General features: G+C 45.2%; 1 protein-coding gene and 2 long non-coding RNA genes across 6 annotated transcripts in view; 2 read left to right on the forward strand and 1 right to left on the reverse strand.

Moving 5' to 3' along the window:
- The first annotated feature begins 87 nt into the window (after window positions 1-87).
- LOC146397028 (uncharacterized) lies at window positions 88-9,651 on the forward strand. Its single transcript, XR_014826816.1, has 2 exons — window positions 88-544; window positions 4,398-9,651. It is a non-coding gene; the product is annotated as an uncharacterized LOC146397028 (long non-coding RNA).
- ARMH3 (armadillo like helical domain containing 3) overlaps window positions 1,663-21,162 on the reverse strand; it is a 195,404-nt gene continuing 175,904 nt past the window's right edge. For all 4 annotated transcript variants that reach the window (XM_021072731.2, XM_021072732.2, XM_084995206.1 and 1 more), the window contains 2 exons: window positions 6,176-6,292; window positions 1,663-3,646 (listed from right to left, as the gene is read on the reverse strand). In XM_021072731.2, coding sequence (XP_020928390.1) covers window positions 3,554-3,646; window positions 6,176-6,292 — 210 coding nt within the window. In that variant the 3' untranslated portion in view covers window positions 1,663-3,553. The remainder of the gene's footprint in view (window positions 3,647-6,175; window positions 6,293-21,162) is intronic.
- On the forward strand, window positions 14,522-19,540 carry LOC146397029 (uncharacterized). Its single transcript, XR_014826818.1, has 2 exons — window positions 14,522-14,641; window positions 16,138-19,540. It is a non-coding gene; the product is annotated as an uncharacterized LOC146397029 (long non-coding RNA).

Below are 21,162 nucleotides of genomic sequence, written 5' to 3' on the forward strand. Positions count from 1 at the left end.
GCCACCTCCCCCCTTTGGCGCTGCCGGGATTGGCTCCCCCTACCCCCGCCCCCTCCTCTTTGCAGCTCGGGGAGGCACCCGGTGAAAGGGTGAGCTGAGAAGTGCCGAGTAGGAGACGGGCTCTCTGGCAACACTACCCCCGAAACCTGAAGCCCCGGGTCTCAGGGGTGGAGGAGCGGGCAGGGCCAAAAAGGCCCCGCTATGAGGAATTCCTGCCCCTGTTTCTCAGCACTCCTTCCCCCAGCCGCAGCACGGGCCGGGTTTGTCTGAGTCCTCCGTTCCTTATTCAAGTCGGCCTCTATTTTCCTCCGTTCTCCTCCCAACCACGAGTCTCTGGGACCCCCGCCAGTGCACACCCTGCTTGAAGGGGGCTGGGATGCAAAGGTCAACCCAGCTTCTAATGCGGGCTCAGCTCATTTTCTCTTCTCTCAGAAGGACCCCACAGTCCTGGACTCTGTTTCTGGGCCCGTTAACTCTCAGGATGCCTTCTTCCCTAATCTAATGACCCTCGTTGGGAAGAAAAGGAAAAGAAAGTGTGAACCAGGTCAGTTTCTCAAGATTTTCTTGCTCTTTTATTTCCCCCCTCCCCTTTAACTTTACTGCTCTGTTCTGTCACCTTCTCTGTCCTGGACTCCTTCTATTTTCTAGAAGATCTGGGGAATGACTGAGGGGCTTGGGGATGCAGGCAAGAGTAAGAGAGAAGTGCACTTGTTATGAAGCCCCCTCCCCTTAAATTAGCTCCTTTTCTGAAGCTGGGGGCTAACCTAGAGCTGGGCCATCTCTTGCTCCCAGGAATAGCTACTGAATGACTGAGGATGCTTTTTTTTTTTTTTTTTGGTCTGAACTTTCCTGGAATGCTTCCTGAGTTCCTAGCCCACAAGCTCCCCAGGACTGCAGGGGGCAAAGCCTAATACATCTGCAGAGTATGGTGGCAGTGTCCCAGGTAATCCTGCCTGCCCAATGGCTCCTCTGGAGGAGTGACCTGTTGAGACAGAAAGCTTCAGCTAAAGTGACCCCAGCACATTTAATCTCTTCAATTGGATTAATTTCCAAGCCCTTGATTCAATTAACTCAGCAGGAATTGTGGTTAGAGTTCAGACAGAAGCGGGGGACTAGCCACTGAAGGAAGGATTCTCTTGGGGAGCAATGCCCTGCTCGTGGCTCTCCCTTGACTCTGGAGGGTCCCCCACAGACCTGGCAGGGACAGTGGGGCATGGAAAGAGCATGGGGTTGAGTTCGAGGAAAGGATGGGACTCCTGTTCGGAGTTCTCAGAACAGGTGTATGTAAATGTGCCAAGAGATGGGCCTTTAAAATGGAGGGCAAGGGGTGCTTTGCCTGTTGCCTCATGCCCTGGCTCTACCCATATTCACCTCACAGGGAAGGCTGGCAGGAATCCAGAAGGGCCCCACACAGGCTGGCTGGCCTCCTCAACACCAAATTTGGAGGGAAAGGGATTCTCTCTTCCTTTCTTCCACCCAAAAGGCAAGGGAGGCTACAACTTCTGAACTGAACTGGCTTCCACTAGGACCAGGAAATGCAGGAACAGAGTTTATAAGGGGTTCCCTAGCCAGATGAGACCAGCATCTGGGACATCACTTAACTCCGTCGTTGAGAAAGGAGTTCCGAGATTAAGGGAGAAAGAAAAGACACTAAAAAGACTGTCCCATACAAATCAATTTTTAATAACTTCAATTTGCCATCAGCTTCCAGCTCCTGCTCCTCTGGAGTTTATCACTGTGGAAAACACTAAATGCCTCAGGCTGAACTATTCATCTAGTGATCAGAGATGACCCAGCCCCTGATCTCTTAAGAATCTATAACTATATTGGGAGTTCCCATTGTGGCTCAGTGGAAATGAACCTGACTAGTATTGATGAGGATGTGGGTTCAATCCCTGGCCTTGCTCAGTGGGTTAATGATCCAGCGTTGCAGCAAGCTGCAGCGTAGGTTGCAGACCCAGCTCGGATCCCACGTTGCTGGGGCTGTGGTATAGGCCAGCAGCTGCAGCTCCGATTCAACCCCTAGCCCAGGAACTTCCACATGCCACCGGTGTATCCCTAAAAAGGAAAAAAAAAAAAACAAAAAAAAAAACCCCAAAAACTACAACTATACATGGCAACACATTGGTGGTTTCTCTGAATTAGTACATGACTGCTCAATGTTGGAGCCAGAACTCTGGTTCTCAGGAAGGGAACCCAAATCCCAAAAAGATATGAAGCCAAGTGGAATAGCAGCCTGGGAGGTCCTAGACCTGCTTTTACCACTGGATTCGTACACTTACTCCCAGATTCTTTTTGTGCTGTTAGCTCCCTGCCATGCTGAGGGCTTTAGAAAGTGCTTTAGAAAGGAGGATCTCAGAGCAGCAGCTACTCTGGGAAGGTAGCCGGGGGGCAGAGAAGGCCGACAGTGGCAGTTCCGAGGGGGCGGTCCAGGAGAGGAATTACAGGCCAACTTCCCAAAGGTCAGGAGACTTGCTTATGGCTCCACTCAGAATATGGGGAGACAGCATGGCCTCTCATACCCGATGCTCATCTGGCCTGTTTCAAAGCCTGGCCTCAGCAAGTTCTCTCCCTTCCAGGCACCAGACCACAGCAGGAACAGATTCCTCCCAGAGGAAATTCTCAGGCAGGCTGGATGTAAACAACAGCCGGGTGAGGGGGTGGAACACGTGGAGGGGAGCTCAGCAGAGGCAGAAGAGGCTCCCAGAGGAGGGGGTGGCTAAGGAGGTGGAGGAGCTGCTGGAAAGGAAACCAGCAAAGTAGGCACCTGAGGGCTCCAGAAAACCTGTCAATGTTTATTTCACACACACACCCTAAAGACAATTTAAACCAGATTGAAAATGAAAAGCTAAGGTTGTCACCCTGTAGTGAAGATGAGTCAATGGGCTGGAAGGCAGGGGAAAGCTAACAGGTATTCCTGGTGCCAAGAATCAAATCCAGAAAGTGGTGGCCAGACTGTAGACCAATGGGCAGATTCTAATCTCCAGTATCCCAGAGGAGTAGGCTCTAGAATTAGAAAACAGAAAAAAGGTATCCCATTCTTACCCCACCCTAAGCCTAAGCAAAGGGTCCTAATGACTGGATGAAGTGCCAGCGGGGGCAGGAGACACAGATTTCAAGCCCAGCTCCCTCCAGAATCAAAGGAAGCAGAATTGGCTTCACCTACATCTGAGAGTCTGTTTTCAGAAGCCTAGGAGAGCCACTGATCCCCCGGGTATGGGCATCACTCTAAGGCTTACCCCCAAAGCTCCTGGAAATTAGCCGGTAGCCACAACTTGTCATCTCATTTGGAAATGTGAGGGGTTGCCCAGGGATCCCACCGTGGAAGTCCCCACATTTCTGAAAGTATCTCCCTGTGCCTACCCATCCCCTCCCCGAATAAGATTATTCTTGGCTTGCCCATCCTGGCCCCTGCTGTCCAAGCTCCACTGAAGTGCGGCCTTTACCAAGAGAACTCGGTATCTGTGTTTTTCTCAACCTCTCCCCTCGCCCCCCTCCAGCCCAGGAGCCTCATGGGTAAGGGTAGTCAGTGGCTGTTCCAGCATCTGCGGCCTCAGGAGATAGTGGAGAACTCCTTGAGCAGGACTTCCTGGCTGAGTGTGTGGAAGGCCAGGTTCCTCCGGACGTTGGTGCTAATGGATCGAACCTGGGAAAGGGTGAGGGAAGGTGGGAGGACACAGGCAGAGAGAAAACAGGAAAGAGTCCATTACAAACAGGAGAGGGCAGTGCCTGAAGCACAAGGCCAAGGTGCAGTGCTAGAAGTTTCTCTCTTAGGAAATGAACCCTTAATAGCTATCATCCCTGCAGGTAAATGAGCAAACAGTCCCATGATAGTGGGAGGAAAAGAGAGGCTGAGGGATGTGAGAAGAGCGTCTGAGCACCTGAAGAGGTCGAAACAAGCACAGACGCGGAAGGAGAGCTGAGGCCAGGCCTTTGCCCTTGCCTCGGCCAGGCAGAAGCGGGACTGGTTTGGTCAGTGGTCTGATGGAGGAAGAGAGATGGAGGCCAGAGGACTCATGCTCTGGAGCTCCCTCTCTTCAGATGTGTTTTGAGTTTCCTCAATTTCTTCTGTATCTCTCTACTTTTCTTTTTTGTTGTTGTTTTTTTGTTTTGTTTTGTTTTGTCTTTTTTTTTTTTTTTTGCTTGCTTGGGCCGCTCCCGCGGCATATGGAGGTTCCCAGGCTAGGGGTCGAATAGGAGCTGTAGCCACAGGCCTACGCCAGAGCCACAGCAACGTGGGATCCGAGCCGCATCTGCGACCTACACCACAGCTCACGGCAACGCCGGATCGTTAACCCACTGAGCAAGGGCAGGGACCGAACCTGCAACCTCATGGTTCCTAGTCGGATTCGTTAACCACTGCGCCACGACGGGAACTCCTCTCTCTACTTTTCCAGGTTGGAAAGAATATTTGGAGATGCAGCCCTCGTCTGGCATGGATGGCCGGAGTATGATCCAAGGAAGCCAATGGCCAGGCTCAGGTCACATGGCCGGTGAGTCCCAGTCAGAGCAGGACCCAAGTTCCTCAACTCCAGGTCCAGGACTCTCCACTCCACAAAGATGCCGCCCCACTTCACAAGAGAGTCTGGCTGTAGCCTTGCTGTTGTCCCCACTGCTCACCTTACACGATTTCCACCCACAGACCAAGAACCTGGCAGGAAGTTGCGCCTGTGTCAGCAGGGGCAAAGGCCTATGGGAAAGGAGTCAGAGGGCCAAACTTCCTGCTCTGGGTGGCTTCCAAGAGGAAGCTAGCAGACTTCGGAAGGACTTTCATTCATGGGAAATAGATGTGATCGTCGAATGAGAGACAAAGCAGGGGAGGAAGGAGGAAAAAAATGTGTATTCTGCCCGAGGCCCGAAAGTCCAGGGAGCATTTCTTCACAATTTCTGCTTTGCTATGGGAAACTTAAATGAAGTTGTCGGGCAGGAAGGAGAGGAAAGGGCCGCATGGCAAACAGCAGGCAGCTCAAGCTCATTAGCTCCAAACCTGACCAGACCCTCTTTGCTCCCCTGTGCCAGAGGTACAGATATGAGGAGAACTGAGTAGGGTGGGGCTAGTGCCAAAAGCCTCAAGACAGCTGCCCAAACTCTCTCCTCCACAACCCCTGTCATCTCTCAATAATTTACTCTCTCTGTTAAGACCTGACTGCATCCACCCCCCTAAGTCCCCCCCATCAATGAAGACTTGACGACCGCCTCATAAAAATACTCTACTCTGCCATCTCCTTACACTGATGGGTGCCCTGTTCCCAGCGAACTCATCCCAGAGCCCAAAATTCCAGGAATCCCACATCAGGATCAGAGTTGGACTATGTTTAGCGCAAAACAGATTATATCTAAAACCCAGCAGCTTCATCCCGGACTGGGCATGGGTAAGCAAAAGCTGGGCTGATGCAAGTTCTGCCTCAGCAATGAGGTCTGAGGACATGGCAGTAGATAGAGGCTTGTCCTGGTGTCAGCCCCCAGGCAGGACAATCATGCACAACCAGGCAGGTGGAGTGGCAGGAACACAAGAAGACGGAGCTTTTCCTGAGAGCAGCTTCTGAGCACAGGGCAGGAAAGGGACCGCCAACAGGGAGAGCCCAGCTCTGTGGAGATGCTGACTGGAAGGTGGAGTAGGAGTCAGAGCAAATGTCTGCAGGCTCCAAGTGGCCAGAGGAGGGGGCTGTAGGAAGCTGAGGGGCTGGAAAGTGGGAGTGGGGGCAGGGAGTGAAGACTGGAGAACTGGATTGGAAGGGCACTCAGACGAGGATCAAGTTAGGAATTTAGGAAGAAGTGATTATATAAGGAAGAGAAGAATCAATACTCTCATCAGTTACTCTGAGGACAGGATAAGGAGTAATGAGCCGGAGCTGCCACTGGGAACACACGTCAAATCCGGGCCCAGTTGGAGCTGTGCAAGGGCAGTCTCCATGGCTGCAGAGGAGAGGTGAGCACAGCTGCCTCAGGTTTCTCACCCTTCCCACCCGCACGAGTACCCTGGGGAATATCTTCTCTTACTGCCTGGTCCTTCCTGGACTGCTTTGGGAGAGAAGTTGCAAACTCACTCCCAGCAGGGCCCTCCAGTCTTACTTCATCAGCTTTTGCCCACCTGCAGTGGGCACAGTGCAGAACCCGGCAGCTAGGAAAGGGCGTCGAAGACACACAGGCAGGGGCGAAGGTGGGGCACACTTACCAGCTCTTTGAAGAAGGCAGCTTCCTTGTGCTGCTCGGAGTAGCGCTCATACTGGTCCAGGCCATCCTGCAGCTTCAATGTGAGCGTGTCATAGTTGGCTCGTACTACCTCTAGCACCTGGGAAGTCAAGGGCCAGGCGGGTCTTAGGCCATGTGAACCTCAGGTCATTTGGCCCCCATGCTCCACCTGTTGCCCTCCTGGGCTGGATGCAGTCTGGGACAATCCCTCTAGGAGACCTTGCTCACTGCTTATCTCCCTGAAAGAAGCCTGGCTACAGGGAGTGATTCCTCAGTTTCTGACTACTTTCTGATCTCTTACATTCCCTGTCTTTCCTGACCAGTCCAGCCTGGTCACCAAGGCTGTTTACTCTGGGTATGGTAAAGGAGCAGGAGAAGAGGTGACAGAACAGTGAGTTTCTGAGACCCCCATGGGGGGCTGATACCATAGATACGTTCTTAGCCTTATCTACCAGCTTTCTCTGGCTAGGCTGTCACGGGTGCTGAGTAAGGCTTTGCCAATGTCTCCTTACTTTTCCCTTTCTGGGAACCATTTTTTCTTCAGTCCTGGGATGTTCCTCAGCACCATCTGCCACTTGTTTTCATCGCTCAATGCCAACTCTGTCTTCCCATCCATTGCCTGGATGGAACTTTTGGGCATCTCGCCTTGGAGTGCAGGGTACACTTTCTAGACTAAGCTAGAGCTTCTCTCATCCTCTTTTGTTCTGATGAGGACCCCCCACCCCACGCCTCTGCTTTTGGATCTCTAGGGTTCCCGAAAGAAAGGACGACCAAAGCCAGTGCTGATGACTTCAGCTCATGAATCAAAAGCAAGGACAATTAGTTACATCCTGAATATTCAGAAGTGATCTAGCCCAGCCCCCTGCAATAAAAACTATTTTGGATATATCTTATGAATTATTAGCAAGACGAGACTAGTATTTAGAGAATGTAGTACTATCTTACCAGCTTGAAGATAATTATATTTTCGTTATGCAATGACTGCTTACATCAGAAAATGTAGATCTACTCCATCAAGTTACAAGAAGTAGGTTGGGCAGAAAGGAGAGACCAGGAGAGGGAATAATCACTCTTTCTGGTAATCTGGGTGACAGCTGTTTTGCAGCTTGACCTGACCTGGCATGGAAGTCTATGATGTCACAGAGAGCTCTCAGTTCAGTAGGGAGTCTTGGGAGGAGGGAGTGTGATAAAAAGGCTTAGCTCTGACAGAAAATAGGGGTGAAGGGAATAAGCTAGAGTCAAGACTCTCCAGAGGGACTGAGGATGGACTCCTGAGGGGTACATAGGTCCCTCTGGGCTGTTGCTTCATCAATTCAGTCTTGGGCCACGCAGACTTCACCTGGGGGCAAAAACTTCTGCCTGCCAAGAATTCCTAAGAAGGGAGTAGGGATGAAGAGCACAGGTTTGTGTCCCTGAGTTTGACGGGGGTCGGGGTGGGGGGAGGCTGGGGGACAGCTAGGTCAAAGGTCTGGTCCAGCTTTAGGCTCCTTCTCTCCAGACACCCCACTTCTCAAGGTCACTGTGTCAAACCATGTCCCACAGATCCCAGTACAGGCTGGCTCCTCTGCTTCTAATTCTATTTGTCAGCTCTGTCAGCAGGAGGACCAGCACCCAGTAAGGCCAATCACCCATGAAGTTATCTGGTCCTTTCACGCACGTGGGCCACGCTCATGGCTGGAGTATCTACAGCCAAGGTCTTGGCTCAGAAATGAATGGCTCATGCCCAGAAAAAGGCTAGATGGAATGAGCCCTCAGGAACAAGGCAGAACAAAATAATACATGCTTTTCCAAACTCTGAACTCTGGGCCGCCTCAGCAATGGTTATGACCAAGTAATCTGGGCTCAGCCTTTCCTAAGGGGTGCCAAAAGACAAAGACCATGCTAAAGCCAATTTGTGAGAAGAAGGAAGAGCACATCAAAAGATGTTACATCCTTAGAGTCTCAGGTAAGGCTGCCTTGATCACCCGGGCTTTCTCTCCTTTTGCCAGGGCAAGTGGAAGTGCTAAGATATTGCTCAGAACGGGGACTTCTCCTTTCCCAGTTAAGTTGGTTTTTGACGGAAGAGCATAGTTCAGTTTCTTGCAGGGAGGTGAACACAGAGAAGGCCCCTGAACTATTAACTCCCTGGAAAGAAACCAGAGGCCTGGCTGGTTTTAGTGCATGATCCTAGCTCTCCTGTTGTCCAGACACTGCCAAGAGTCACTTTCTCCTTCCTTGGCCAGCCCCTGCCATCTCCTGCCCATAGCACTTCTCTTAAGTTTTCAAAAGAAACATTCTATGCTCAGGTCTGGGTCCCAGCCCATTTGGAACTTCAGAGCACTAGGGATACTCTCCTGGTCTGGGACTTTGCTTTCTGTAGCTACAGACTTTAGGAACATGTCCCATTTGAGTCTCACACTCAACAGTGGCCTGGAACACGGCAAGGGTAGTACTTAGAGGCAATTTTCCAGAGCCCTTGTGCCTACAGGTGATAGGCTTTACCATAATTTGCAGCCTCAGTTTCTGGCTTCCTGGCAATTTCAAAAGCCCCTTCCTGGGGGACATCCCTCCCTAATCCATCAAGTAACTGTCTATACCCTAGCACAGCCCATTTTCTTTCACCAGTTGCTGGGCTTGTGAGCTTCCTGGAACCATGTCCACCAACCTCAGTTCAACACAGCTCTAAAGACAGTAAGTCACCTACCAGCCACATGCTCTCTAAGGAGTCCTTACACCCCCACCTATGATGCTCAGTGCACAGGAACCTGGGTCCTGGCAAAAGGCCTGACAGATAGAGAACTGAACCGGGAGTCCCACTCTTACTGTGGGATTTCAGGCAATCACCTAACCTCTCTGAATTTCAGCCCTTCTCTCTATAAGATGGAACTTGATTAACTCACCTTCTGAAAATGCCGTGGGAATAAAAGCTTTGAGTTCCTAAAAGTAACATACAAGTGATGAAAACATCATCCCAATGACCACACAGCTACTTGGAGAGTTCCTGGACTCAAGACTGTCTTCACAGTCCAGGAAATATCTACCCGTTTCAAACTGCCCCAAAGATCTTATGTGCATAAAGGATTCTTCCCACAAAGAAACAGCTTCTGGATTTAAGTGGAAGACACAAATGACCTCAGTTTCAAAGATCTCATGCCCTCTCCTTTGCCTTGAAACACTCTGCCTCAGGTGAGGGGAGAATAAACTGGGGAGGAAGGGGACTTAAACCCCTCCCCTGACGTCTCGGGAGGAGAAAGGCCTGACATAGGCTTTGAGGTCAGAGAGACCTGAATTGGCCCCACACTGACCACTAGTTAGCTATGTAAACTTATATACATTACTTAATTTCTTTGAGCCTCAGTTTTCTTATTTGTAAAATAGGAGTAACATTATCCACCTCATAGGGCTGATGTGAGGATGAAATGAGATGATTGTCCAATGCCTGGCACATTAAGAACAGTCAATAAATGGTTACTAATTTTATGATGAACGTATCTTTTTGGTGAAAACAGGAATTTGGTGGTTCTGCTTATCCCCAGATAGTTCTAACCATAAACCAGAAGCTAGAGTCTTACACATCTTTATTTGGCCTCTGGCATGAATGAAAAGTAAACTTAATTTCTTTATTCAATACAAGAGCAGGTTTCCCATAATGACCCCACTGTCCTGAGTGTAATTGGCAATGCATCATCCAGAAGTTAGAGAATGCCCAGTGCCCGCTGCTACCCTTAACAATCTTGGTAGTTCAGGGGGATACAGGTCATACTAAAGAAAAGCTGAGCAAAAAGGCCTATAGAGGCCTGGCCTTGCATGACACAGGTTGTAAGACTCTAGGCCACATCAGGAAGGAATGCTATCCCAGTGCACAGAGTTAGTCCAAAATTGCTGATGAGGTTTCAAACACACACACACCCTTCCCCTAGCACATAATAAACATTCTCCAAAGACTATTCAACAGCCTGTGCTCCATTTTTTTTTTCTTTTAAAAAAGACCTTTAGAAGTGAGAAATAATTTCTAGCCTGAAGATAGCAGCGAAAGAGAACCACCAAGCTGGAAAAGTTCCAGGCAATGGCTATCCAATTTTGATGTTGGCGGGCTTTTGCCTTGTGCCTGAAAAACCGCTTGGTCTCAAATTTCTGTTGGACTGAATTCCCAGCAGATGGAGAATGAGAGGACAAATAAGTAATAGGATGTGATTGACAGCAAACTTGTGTCCATTACCTTCTTCTCAATTTGAACTGACATCTACAGTATATGACCTATTTGGGGAGAGTATGTAAGTCTGACACTAGCCCACTCCCAGCCAGGGCTGCAGGCATGGCCTTCCCTAGAGGCCAGGCTGTCAAATGAGGATGAAACCACAAGATACCAGCCAAGAAACCTACTGAAATTTACAGAATAGAAAATACATATGGAATCTCTCAAGTGTGCAGTGGATATATAATGGTAAGAAGTTATGGAATAAGAGAAGCCTGGGTTCAAATCTTGGCACCATAATTTATCAGTTATATGACTTGTTTGAGCTTTAGTTTATCTGTAAAATAGTCATCATAATATTTTCTTATACTGTGAAGACAAGTGATAACATATAAAATAAACATCAAAATATAAATGACAGGATCTAGCAAATAGAAGACTTCAAATGAATAAACACTATTGAAATGGGAACAAAGAAAAAAATGGAAAAAGCATGATCTGTGGAGGGCTGGGAAGGTAACCTGGTGAAGGCCTGATCAGATGTTTGAGCTTTTTTTTTTTTTTTTTGCTTTTGCTTTTTAGGGCCACACATGTGGCAACTCTCTGGCTAGGGGTTGAATTGGAGCTGCAGCTGCTGGCCTAGGCCACAGCCACAGAAATGAGGGATCCGAGCTGCATCTGAGACCTCTACCACAGCTCACAGCATCACTGGATCCTTAACCACTGAGCGAGGCCAGGGATTGAACCCACGTCCTCATAGATACTAGTCGGGTTCATTTCCACTGAGCCACAATAGGAATTCCAGATGTTTGGGCTTTAATGACTACCAGGACACCTGAGGGTTCCAGGGCTTGTCAGTTTTCATCAATAGTAGCTAAAAACTCCATTGACAGCATTAACTACTGACCAAATTTCAGAGACCACTATAAATTCATTATCAGCAAAATCCGGTTTTGTTTGCTATTTTAATTACTTAGAAGTTTGAAATTCAAAGGTCTTTAGTTTTTTTTTTTTTTTTTTTTTTTTTTTTTTTTTTTTTTTTTGCCACACCCGCAGAATACAGAAGTTCCTGGGCCAGGGAGCAAATCCAAGCTGCAGCTGTGACCTACACTGCAGCTTTGGCAACGCTGGATCCTTAACTCACTGTACCACAGCAGGAACTCCAAAGGTCTTTAATTTTTAATTGGGCTTCTTTGGCCACAGCTACCAGATGGTTTCTAGGCTTGAGGTGGGAGTGTTAAAAGAATTCAGTGAATTCCTTCTACGAGGAATACTTAAAGGCCAATTTTCCATTCTTCCAAAGAGACTGTAACTACTCTATTCCCACTTTCATGCACTCTGCTTTAACCTTGCTGAACTCCTAATCATAGAAAAAATTAATCTCTGGATGGTTTGAAACAGATAAAGTAGGTAAAAGGAGGGAAAAGATGAAGGCTTTTTAGAGGATTTTCATGATAATCTCTACCAATTTCTCCACTGGACTCTGGCCATTTGCTCTATTTTAGATGCTTATTCACTGGTTAGAGAATATGATTTTTCAGTCCCTTTTCTTCTACAAAGCAATAAAGGACAGTCCGAATGATCAAGCTTTGAAACCACAAATAAGAGCAACACCATGGAATTCCCGTTGTGGCTCAAAGGTAATGAATCCGACTAGTATCCATGAAGACACGGGTTCGATCCCTGGCCTCGCTCAGTGGATTAAGGATCCAGCGTTGCCGTGACCTGAGGTTTAGGTTGCAGATGTGGCATGGATCCCATGTTGCTGTGGCTGTGGTGCAGGCCAGCAGCTGTAGTGCCAATTTGATACCTAGCCTGGGAACTTCCATATGCCACGTGTGTGGCCCTAAAAAGCCAAAAATAAAAAAAAATTTAAAAATAAAGCAAAACCAGGCATAAGCCTGGACATTGCCATTACTTCTCTGTCCCATCAGTCAGAGGGAGCTGACTGGGAACTGCTTATTTTACAAGCTTAGTAATGGAGAACTAATGAAAGAGTCAGGTCAATGGCAAGCTACTGGGAAATGAAGTCCATGCCTCACAATGTTCTAAACTTGGAACAAACCTATCCTGGTACTTACAGAACAAAGAAGGTCTGAAAAACAGGTTTGCTCTCCATGCTGCCCCTCTAAACTATTCATTGCTCCAGCAATAATGGCTTATTTCTAAAAAATACAATGCTGAGCACAGAGTAGGCCTTCAGCAATGGTCAGTGGCAAATGATCTGCTAGATGGGAGAGAAGTCCAAATAGCTACAGGCTGTTTTTCTAGCAAATGTAAACTGAGGCCTCCCTCTCATCATCCATGGAGAACAACATAACAAGTGAAATATACCATTTCTCAGCCAGGAAGGCTGGAGCCTTTTTCCTCCTACTACCCAGTAAACATCCTTAAACTCAAAGGAAGATATCCTTTCCTATAAAAATGAGAATGACCTTTTCAGAGCATTGCCTAACCTCCTTTTCTGGATTTGCAATAGGGTTGAAAGGCTCTATAAACATTGGCAAGAGAATGAAGAGAAACTGGAGGTGTGACCTACCATTTTTTTCTAAAAGGACCTAATCAAACTTCCCTCTTTTCCAGAACTAGTTATATGTTTCCCAGTGAGGAACAAATCTCTTTTCTCCTAGAAGCAATAAAGGTCTCTCCCTAACCCTGCAATCCCATCAGTCCAAGGACAGACTCTCAGTGATATCCTCACAATTAAGATAAGTAGTGGTCAGGGTCTGAACAGCTCCTAAGGGGAATTCTGATGGTAGAGAAGCAAAAAGCCAATTTTTCCTCCATAAACCATATTTATTCTTCCAAATTCAGGACTAGTTATAGTTAAACAAGAAGCACTGTAAAGATGTTCTCCAAAAAAAGACCTTGGTGGGTCACAGTCTGGATCTAGTAGTGTGCCTGGGCCCCAAAAAAGTCTCAACCAATAGCTAGTAAGATTCAAAATGACATGGAGTTCCCACCACGGTGCAGCAGAAATGAATCCATGAACCATGAGGTTGCGGGTTCAATCCCTGGCCTTGATCAGTGGGTTAACGATCTGGTGTTGCCATGACCTGTGGTGTAGGTTGCAGAGATGGCTTGGATCTGGCGTTGCTATGGCTGTGGCGTAGGCTGGCAGCTGTAGCTTGCATTAGACTCCTAGCCTGGGAACCTCCATATGCCATGGGTGCAGCCATAAAAGGACAACCCCCCCCCAAAAAAAGGATTTAAAATAACTTAGGAATAAGGCTCTCAGGCCAGCCTGCCTGGACTTGCCCTAGCTCTACCACTTCCTAGCAGCAGGGTGGAGCTGGGTGAGTAACAGGCCTTCTCCTGAGAAAACAAACGTGATACTACTACTGATTTCCTCACTGGATTTGTGTCACAGCTGGATCTCAGCACCCTGAAGGAAGGGACCCGGTGTTATATAATAGATTTTCCACAATGCTTAACACAGTCCTAAGGAACAGTAAACATTCAACATACTTGTGGACATATTTAGTAACATTCAGACCCAACCAAAAAGGAAAGGACTCCCCCCATCAAGGTCACACGGTAAGATTGGAGTTAGGTCGTTACAGTACACCCAGCACTGTTCTCAGCACTCTGACAGACTTCTAAAGCCCTGAGAGCCAAGTCCTGCCTGCAAGGAGCTAAAAAGCAAAATAGGGAATCGAGATAAATCACCATGGTAGGGCACACCCACACATATAAGCACACATACAGTTGAGCCAGTAGGACTAAGTGTGGTTTGGATTCAGCTGTGTAACTGGCCAGTGACTGCACAGCCTGGTTGAAACAGTATCACACCTTTTGAGTCAGGGAAAACTAAGGAAGCCAAGGTCTCTTCTCTTGTGCCTATCACCTAATCCTACACAGCAAATTCAGACTGTAAAATTCACCACCAGTGTGCAGGGGCCCTGGGACAGCAGCCTTGAGAGGGCCATTTGCTTTGACAGGTCTGTGGCTCTGGCACTGACAGCTTAGGTTCCATTCACGGCCTGTTATCTGAAGGGTAAATTGTTCAGGTTCAGCCCAGACACTGAAAAAATAAGTCTTACACAAAAGATGAGCAAAAGGTTAAAACAGTGGGAAAGAATGTCACTTTACTCCCCCCCACAATCTACAGTTTCAATTTCTTAGAAATCAGGTTTGATCCATTCTAAAATGCCCTTCTGAGGTATGTTCAATTTAGCAATGAATTTTTTTCTTTTTTTTTCTTTCTTTCTTTCTTTTCTTTTCTTTCTTTTTTTTTTTTTTTTGCTTTTTAAGGCCACACCGTGGCATATGGAGGTTCCCAGGCTAGGGGTCTAATCCGAGATACAGCTGCTGGCCTACACCACAGCCACACAGCAACAACCAGATCCTAGCCTTGTCTGCGACCCACACCACAGCTCATGGCAATGCCGGATCCTTAACCCACTGAGCGAGGCCAGGGATCGAACCCATGGATTCCACTATGGATACTAGTCGGGCTCCTTATCACCGAGCCACAATGACAACTTCCTAGCAACGAATTTCAACTGCACAAATTCAGCTCAACTGTACAGTGCATTCATTAGACAGCTGTCCAAAACAATCTAAGCAGACATACAGAGTGATCTCTGAACAGCCAAATTCAAAGTCTTGCTGAGCTATTTTCAGCACTTGTTTACATCTCAGAAGACAAGAAGAAACAATAAGATTCCTGAACTCCAAGGTTAACTAGTACCCAGAGAAAATCTTTAGCTTCCTTCAGATGTTATCTATTTAACCTTCTCTTATTTAGGACATATGCTTGGTCCATGTTCAGAGGGACACAGCCTAAAAGAGGCATGGTGACCAAGCAGATAGTTAAATATCAGGACAAAATATCCGCCATCCAAGAGCTTCATGTTTCAATTCTTGCTGTTTTAAGAGAGTGGGAGATTGAGTATTTGTAAATGATCAATGTATGGCTGGGACCTGGGCCCAAGAATAGAAGGAAAAAAAATGGGAAAAGAGAAGAGCAATCTTTTAGTGAATTATCTTAAAAAATACATGCTCACTATAACATAGCATTTCCAAATCCATTTAAGACTTTCCTCTGAAAAAAAGGGGAATGAAAGATGAAAATGAAATAACTGAGAAAAGAGAAAGGAAGGAAGGAAAGAAGGAAGGAAGGAAGAGAAAGAAGTAAAATGAACAATATATCTGAATCGTTAATGCAAGGAAAGGTTCTTTGAAAAGTGTATGAAATTTAAAAAATTTAGCTGAGTAACTCAGGGTAACTAATATTTTAAAGCAGTTCAGGACTCCTACTTCCATTCATGATGACGTAACTGCAAACTGGGAAAGAAATAACTTTTTACACATTGTATAACAGACAATGCAGGACAGGAAATCTGAGGGAACGAAAACATAAGGTGAGCATGAAGATCTTACTGGGCTAAGAAGACAAGAGTTTGGAGAGGCAGAGGCGGCTGGCACCTGTGAGGCAGATTACCAAACAGGAGGGAGCTGGGCAAAGAAAAGAACTTCAGGAGATCCTGTCGTGGCTCAGTGGTTAACGAATCTGACTAGGAACCATGAAGTTGCTGGTTTGATCCCTTGCTTCGCTCAGTGGGTTAAGGATCCAGCGTTGCCGTAAGCTGTGGTGTGGGTCGCAGCCATGGCTCGGATCCCACACTGCTGTGGCTGTGGCGTAGGCTGGTGTCTATAGCTCTGATTAGACCCCTAGCCTGGGAATCTCCATGTGCCGCAGGTGTGGCCATAAAAAAGACAAAAAGATAAAAAAAAGAAAAGAAAAAAAATTCAGAAATTTATGTAAGGTTCCCACTGAATCTATTGTTGAATAATGAGAATTGCATGAGTAGGGTAAAACTCAACCAGTTTCTGTAAACTGAAAAATTCCCAGAGCTCACACAAGACTAGGAGGTATATAAATTTTGACCAACGAGAATGAAATATGTAAAACATTCAAAAAAGGTTCCAGAACAGTCATACTTTAGTAGTAGAACTAAACTAGCTCTAGAGTTAAAAGCTACTCTAAATCAACCTTAACAAAGATATGCCATGATGACTATAGTTAACACTGCTGTATGGTACATTTGGAAGCAGTTGAGAGAGTAAATCCCTGTGTTAGGGAACCATTAACCAAAACTGCCCACCTTGGCCAGGTGCAGTAACAACCACTTGCATGAGTTGTCTCACAACAGGAGGTCCCAATAAGGAACATGGTATTGTTGCCTAGGAGGATTCAGGAGGGGCCAAGTGGAGGGAGGAGGCAACAGCCCACAATCTGTCCTGCCAACCTCCCCGAAGCCCTCACTCTGGAATCCATTTTGGTTGACAGATGAGTGCACCACCAGGAAGGATTCTGAATCAGACTAAATATGGACACAGGCAAGGTGATTAGCCAGAGCCAACCCAGAAAGCTAACTCTATTACCATAAACCTGAGACAGTGAGCCACATGACAGAGCAGTTTTCCTGGGCTCCCTTACCCTGCTACTCTTCCCAATAAAGTCTTTTGCTTCCAAGTGCCCCTTTCCAATAAAGTCTTTTTCTTTGTTAGTATGGGTGTCTCCTTGAACAATTCATTTCCAAGTATTAGATAAGAGCCCACTCTCAGGCCCTCAAAGGGGCCCCTTTTCTGATACCACCAAGAGTTCTCATCACAAGGAACTCTGCCCCCACCTCCTACATCTTTGTATCTATAGGAGATGGCTGATGTTAACTAAACTTACTGTGATAAACTTAAACAGTGCTATTTGTCAATGATATCTAAATAACACGGGAAAAAAAGATCACCACAAGAAAAAATAAGTATCAATATGACATTGCTACTCCACAAATAATTTGCCTAAATTAAGTCTAAAAAAATCCAGCACCTAACTACATAACATTCACAATACCCATTATCCAGTAAAAAAAGTATCAGACATATAAAAAAAATTATCAGACACATCAAGAAGTAGGAAAATTTAACTCATAGCAAAGAAAAACAGCAGTCAATAGAAATAAACCCAGAAATGACAGAGATGATAGAATTAACAAGGACATTTAAAGAGCTATTATAAATAGGCTGAAGTGTTTAAAGACAACAATGAACATAATAAGGAACAAAATGGACGGTATAGGGCGTATCATCATAAAATTGCTGAAAATCAGTGCTAAAGAGAGAATATTAAAAGCAGCTGGGGATGGAGGGAAACACATTATGTACAGAGGAGCAAAGATAAAAATTCTCGTTTCTTGTCAGAAACTATGCAAGCCAGAAGACAATGGACTGATATCCGTGCCAAAAGAAAAAAATAGTGTTAACCTAGAATTCTATATCCAGCAAAAATATCCTTCAGAAATGAGGGTAAAATAAAGTCCTTTACAAACAATCTGAGAGAATGTGTTGTCAACAGTCTTGCACTACCTGAGATGTTAAAAGCTGCTCTTCTGGCAGAAGGAAAATAATATTATCTGGATCTATAAATAGGAATAAAGAATACTGGGAATGGTAAATACATAGGTAATACTTTTTATAGTATTTTAATAAATTTTAAGTATTTTAAAATTTTAATCAATTGTTAAATTTATACTTTACATAAATTTGAAAATGGGAAGAAAGACAATTGACTCATTAAAGCAAAAAATAATAACAATGTATTATGAAATTTTTAAGAATCCTAGAAGAAAAATGTATGACAACAGTAGTACAAAGAACAGGAGGGAGGAAATATACCAAATATACCAAATGGAAATATACTACTGTAAGGTTATTACACATTATATGAAGTTATATAATATATTTTGAAGGTATATACACTGTGATAAGAATGCATATCATAAAAGAGCAACCACTAAAATAATAAAATTGGGAGGTATAGCTAAGAAGTCAATATTGGACATAAAAATGGAATCATAAAAAATACTCAGTTAATCCAAAAGCAGAAAAAGATGTACAAAGAACAGATGGGAGAAAAAGGAGGAGAAAAAAAAAAAGCAAGATGGCTTTTAACTCAGCCATATTAATGAATAAATAAAATATGACGCTCCAATTAAAAGGCAGAGACTGTCAGACTGGATAAAAAAATCAAGACCTAACTACGGGCTGTCTAAAAGAAAGCACCTAAAATATGAAGATACAAGCAGGCTGAAAGTCAAAAGATGGGAAAAGATATGCCATATCAACACTAATTAAAAGAAAGTTGAATTGCTATATTAATAATCTGACAAAGAGACTTCAAAACAAGGAATACAGAGTGAAGTTTCATAAAAACAAAAATAAGCAAATGGGATCTAATTAAACTTAAAAGCTTTTGCATAGCAAAGGAAATCATAAACAAAACAAAAAAACAACCCAAGGAATGGGAAAAAATACTTGCAAACCATGTGACTAACAAGGGATTAATTTCCAAAATATACAAATAGCTCACACAGCTCAATATCAAAACAAACAACCCAATCAAAAAACAGACAGGAAGTTCCCTGGTGGTGCAGTGGGTTAAGGATCTGGCATTGTTGCCACAGCTGTAGTGCAGGCCACAGCTGTAGTGCAGGCCACAACTGCAGTGCAGGTTCTGTCCCTGGCCTGGGAACTTCCACATGCTGCAGGCTTGGCCAAAATAAAAAGGCAGAAGACCCAAATAGACATTTCTCCAAAGAAGACATACTGATGATCAACAGGCACATGAAAAGATGCTCAACACTGCTAATTATTAGAGAAATGCAAATCAAAACTACAATGAGGTATCACTTCACACTGGTCAAAATAGCCACCATCAAAGTCTACAAACAGGAGTTCCCAAAATGTAATTGTAATGTATACATGCAAGGATAACCTGACCCCCTTGCTGTACAGTGGGAAAATTAAAAAAAAAAAAATAAATAAATAAAAAAACCAGGAGTTCCCTGGTAGCCTAGAGGGTTAAGGATCCAGCTCTGTCACTGCTGTGGCACAGGTTCGATCCCTGGCCTGGGAACTGACACATGCTGTGGGTGTACTGAAAAAAAAAAAAAAAGTCTACAAATAATAAATGCTGGTGAGTGTGGGGGAAAGGGAACCCTCCTACTGTTGGAGGGAATGGAAACTGGTATGGTCACTATGGAAAACAGTATAGCGGTTCCTTAAAAAATTAAAAATAAGAGTTACCATATGACCCAGCTACCCTATTCCTGGGCATATGTCCAGAAGAAACAAAAACTAATTCAAAAAGATATACGAAAAAAAAAAAAAAGAGTTCCCTTCGTGGCTCAATGTTTAATGAATACGACTAGGAACCGTGAGGCTGCGGATTCGATCCCCGGCCTTGCTCAGTGGGTTGAGGATCCAGTTTTGCCGTGAGCTGTGGTGTAGGTCGCAGACACGGCTCGGATCTAGCGTTGCTGCGGCTCTGGCATAGGCAGGCAGCAACAGCTCTGATTAGACCCCTAGCCTGGGAACTTCCATGTGCCTCGGGTGTGGCCCCAGAAAAGGCAAAAAGACCAAAAAAAAAAAATATATATATATATATATAGCATAAATGAAGAGATAAAGATGTGGTATATATATCTATATCTATACATATACAATGGAATACTACTCAGCCATAAAAAGAATGAAATATGCCATTTGCAGCAACATTGATGGACCTTGAAATTATTATACTAAGTCAGATAGAGAAAGACGAATATCATATAACACTTATATGTAGAATCTAAAATATGACCCAAATGAACTTTTATTTATTTATTTGTTTTTGCTTTTTAGGGCCACACCCGCAGCATGTGGAAGTTCCTAGGCTAGGGGTTCCAATTGGAGCTGCAGCTGCCGGCCTACACCACAGCCACAGCATTGTGTGATCTGAGCAGTGTCTGCGACCTACACCACAGCTCATGGCAACGCTGGATCCTTAACCTACTGAGCAAGGCCAGGGATCAAACCCATATCCTCATGGATAATAATCAGATTCGTTTCCGCTGTAACACAATGGGAACTCCCAAATGCACTGATTTATAAAACATACATGGAGAACAAACTTATGGTTACCAAGGGGGAGATGTAGTGGGGGAGAGATACATTAAGAGTTTGGGATTAATAGATACACACTACTAAATGTAAATAGGTTTGTTTTGTCTTGTTTGTTTGTTTTGCCATTTCTTGGGCCGCTCCTGTGGCATATGGAGGTTCCCAGGCTAGGTGTCTAATTGGAGCTGTAGCCACCAGCCTAAGCCACAGCCATAGCAATGCCACATCCGAGCCGTGTCTGCAACCTACACCACAGCTCATGGCAACGCAGGATCCTCAACCCACTGAGCAAGGCCAGGTATCAAACTCGCAACCTCATGGTTCCTAGTCGGATTCATTAACCATTGAGCCACGACGGGAAGTCCATAAATAGGTTAACAATAAGAACCTACTGTATAGCACAGGGAACTATATTCAATATCTGGAAATAACCTATAATGGAAAAGAATCTGTAGAAGGATACACACACACACACACATTTATATGGATATATTTGAATCAATATGCTGTACATCTGAAAGATAATATTGTAAATCAACTATACCTCACTAAAAAAAAAAAGGAAAAAAAAGGAAAATTTCATAATGATAAAGGGATCAGTTCATTAAGACCATTATTTTTTATTTTATTTTATTTTGCTTTTTAGGGCCACACCTGCGGCATATGGAGGTTCCCATTGGGGTTAAATCGGAGGAGTAGCTGCTGGCCTATACCACAGCCATAGCAACGCCAGAACCGAGCCACATCTGCGACCTAACCACAGCTCATGGCAACGCCAGATCCTAAACCCACTGAGCGAGGCCAGGGATCGAACCCCCAACCTCATGGTTCCTAGTCAGATTTGTTTCTGCTGC

The sequence above is a fragment of the Sus scrofa genome, chromosome 14, assembly GCF_054392235.1.
Source record: "Sus scrofa isolate SSC_HxYL_T2T_F1_AM1 chromosome 14, Sscrofa_HxYL_maternal_Yorkshire_Landrace_v2.0, whole genome shotgun sequence".
Taxonomy (NCBI): domain Eukaryota; kingdom Metazoa; phylum Chordata; class Mammalia; order Artiodactyla; family Suidae; genus Sus; species Sus scrofa.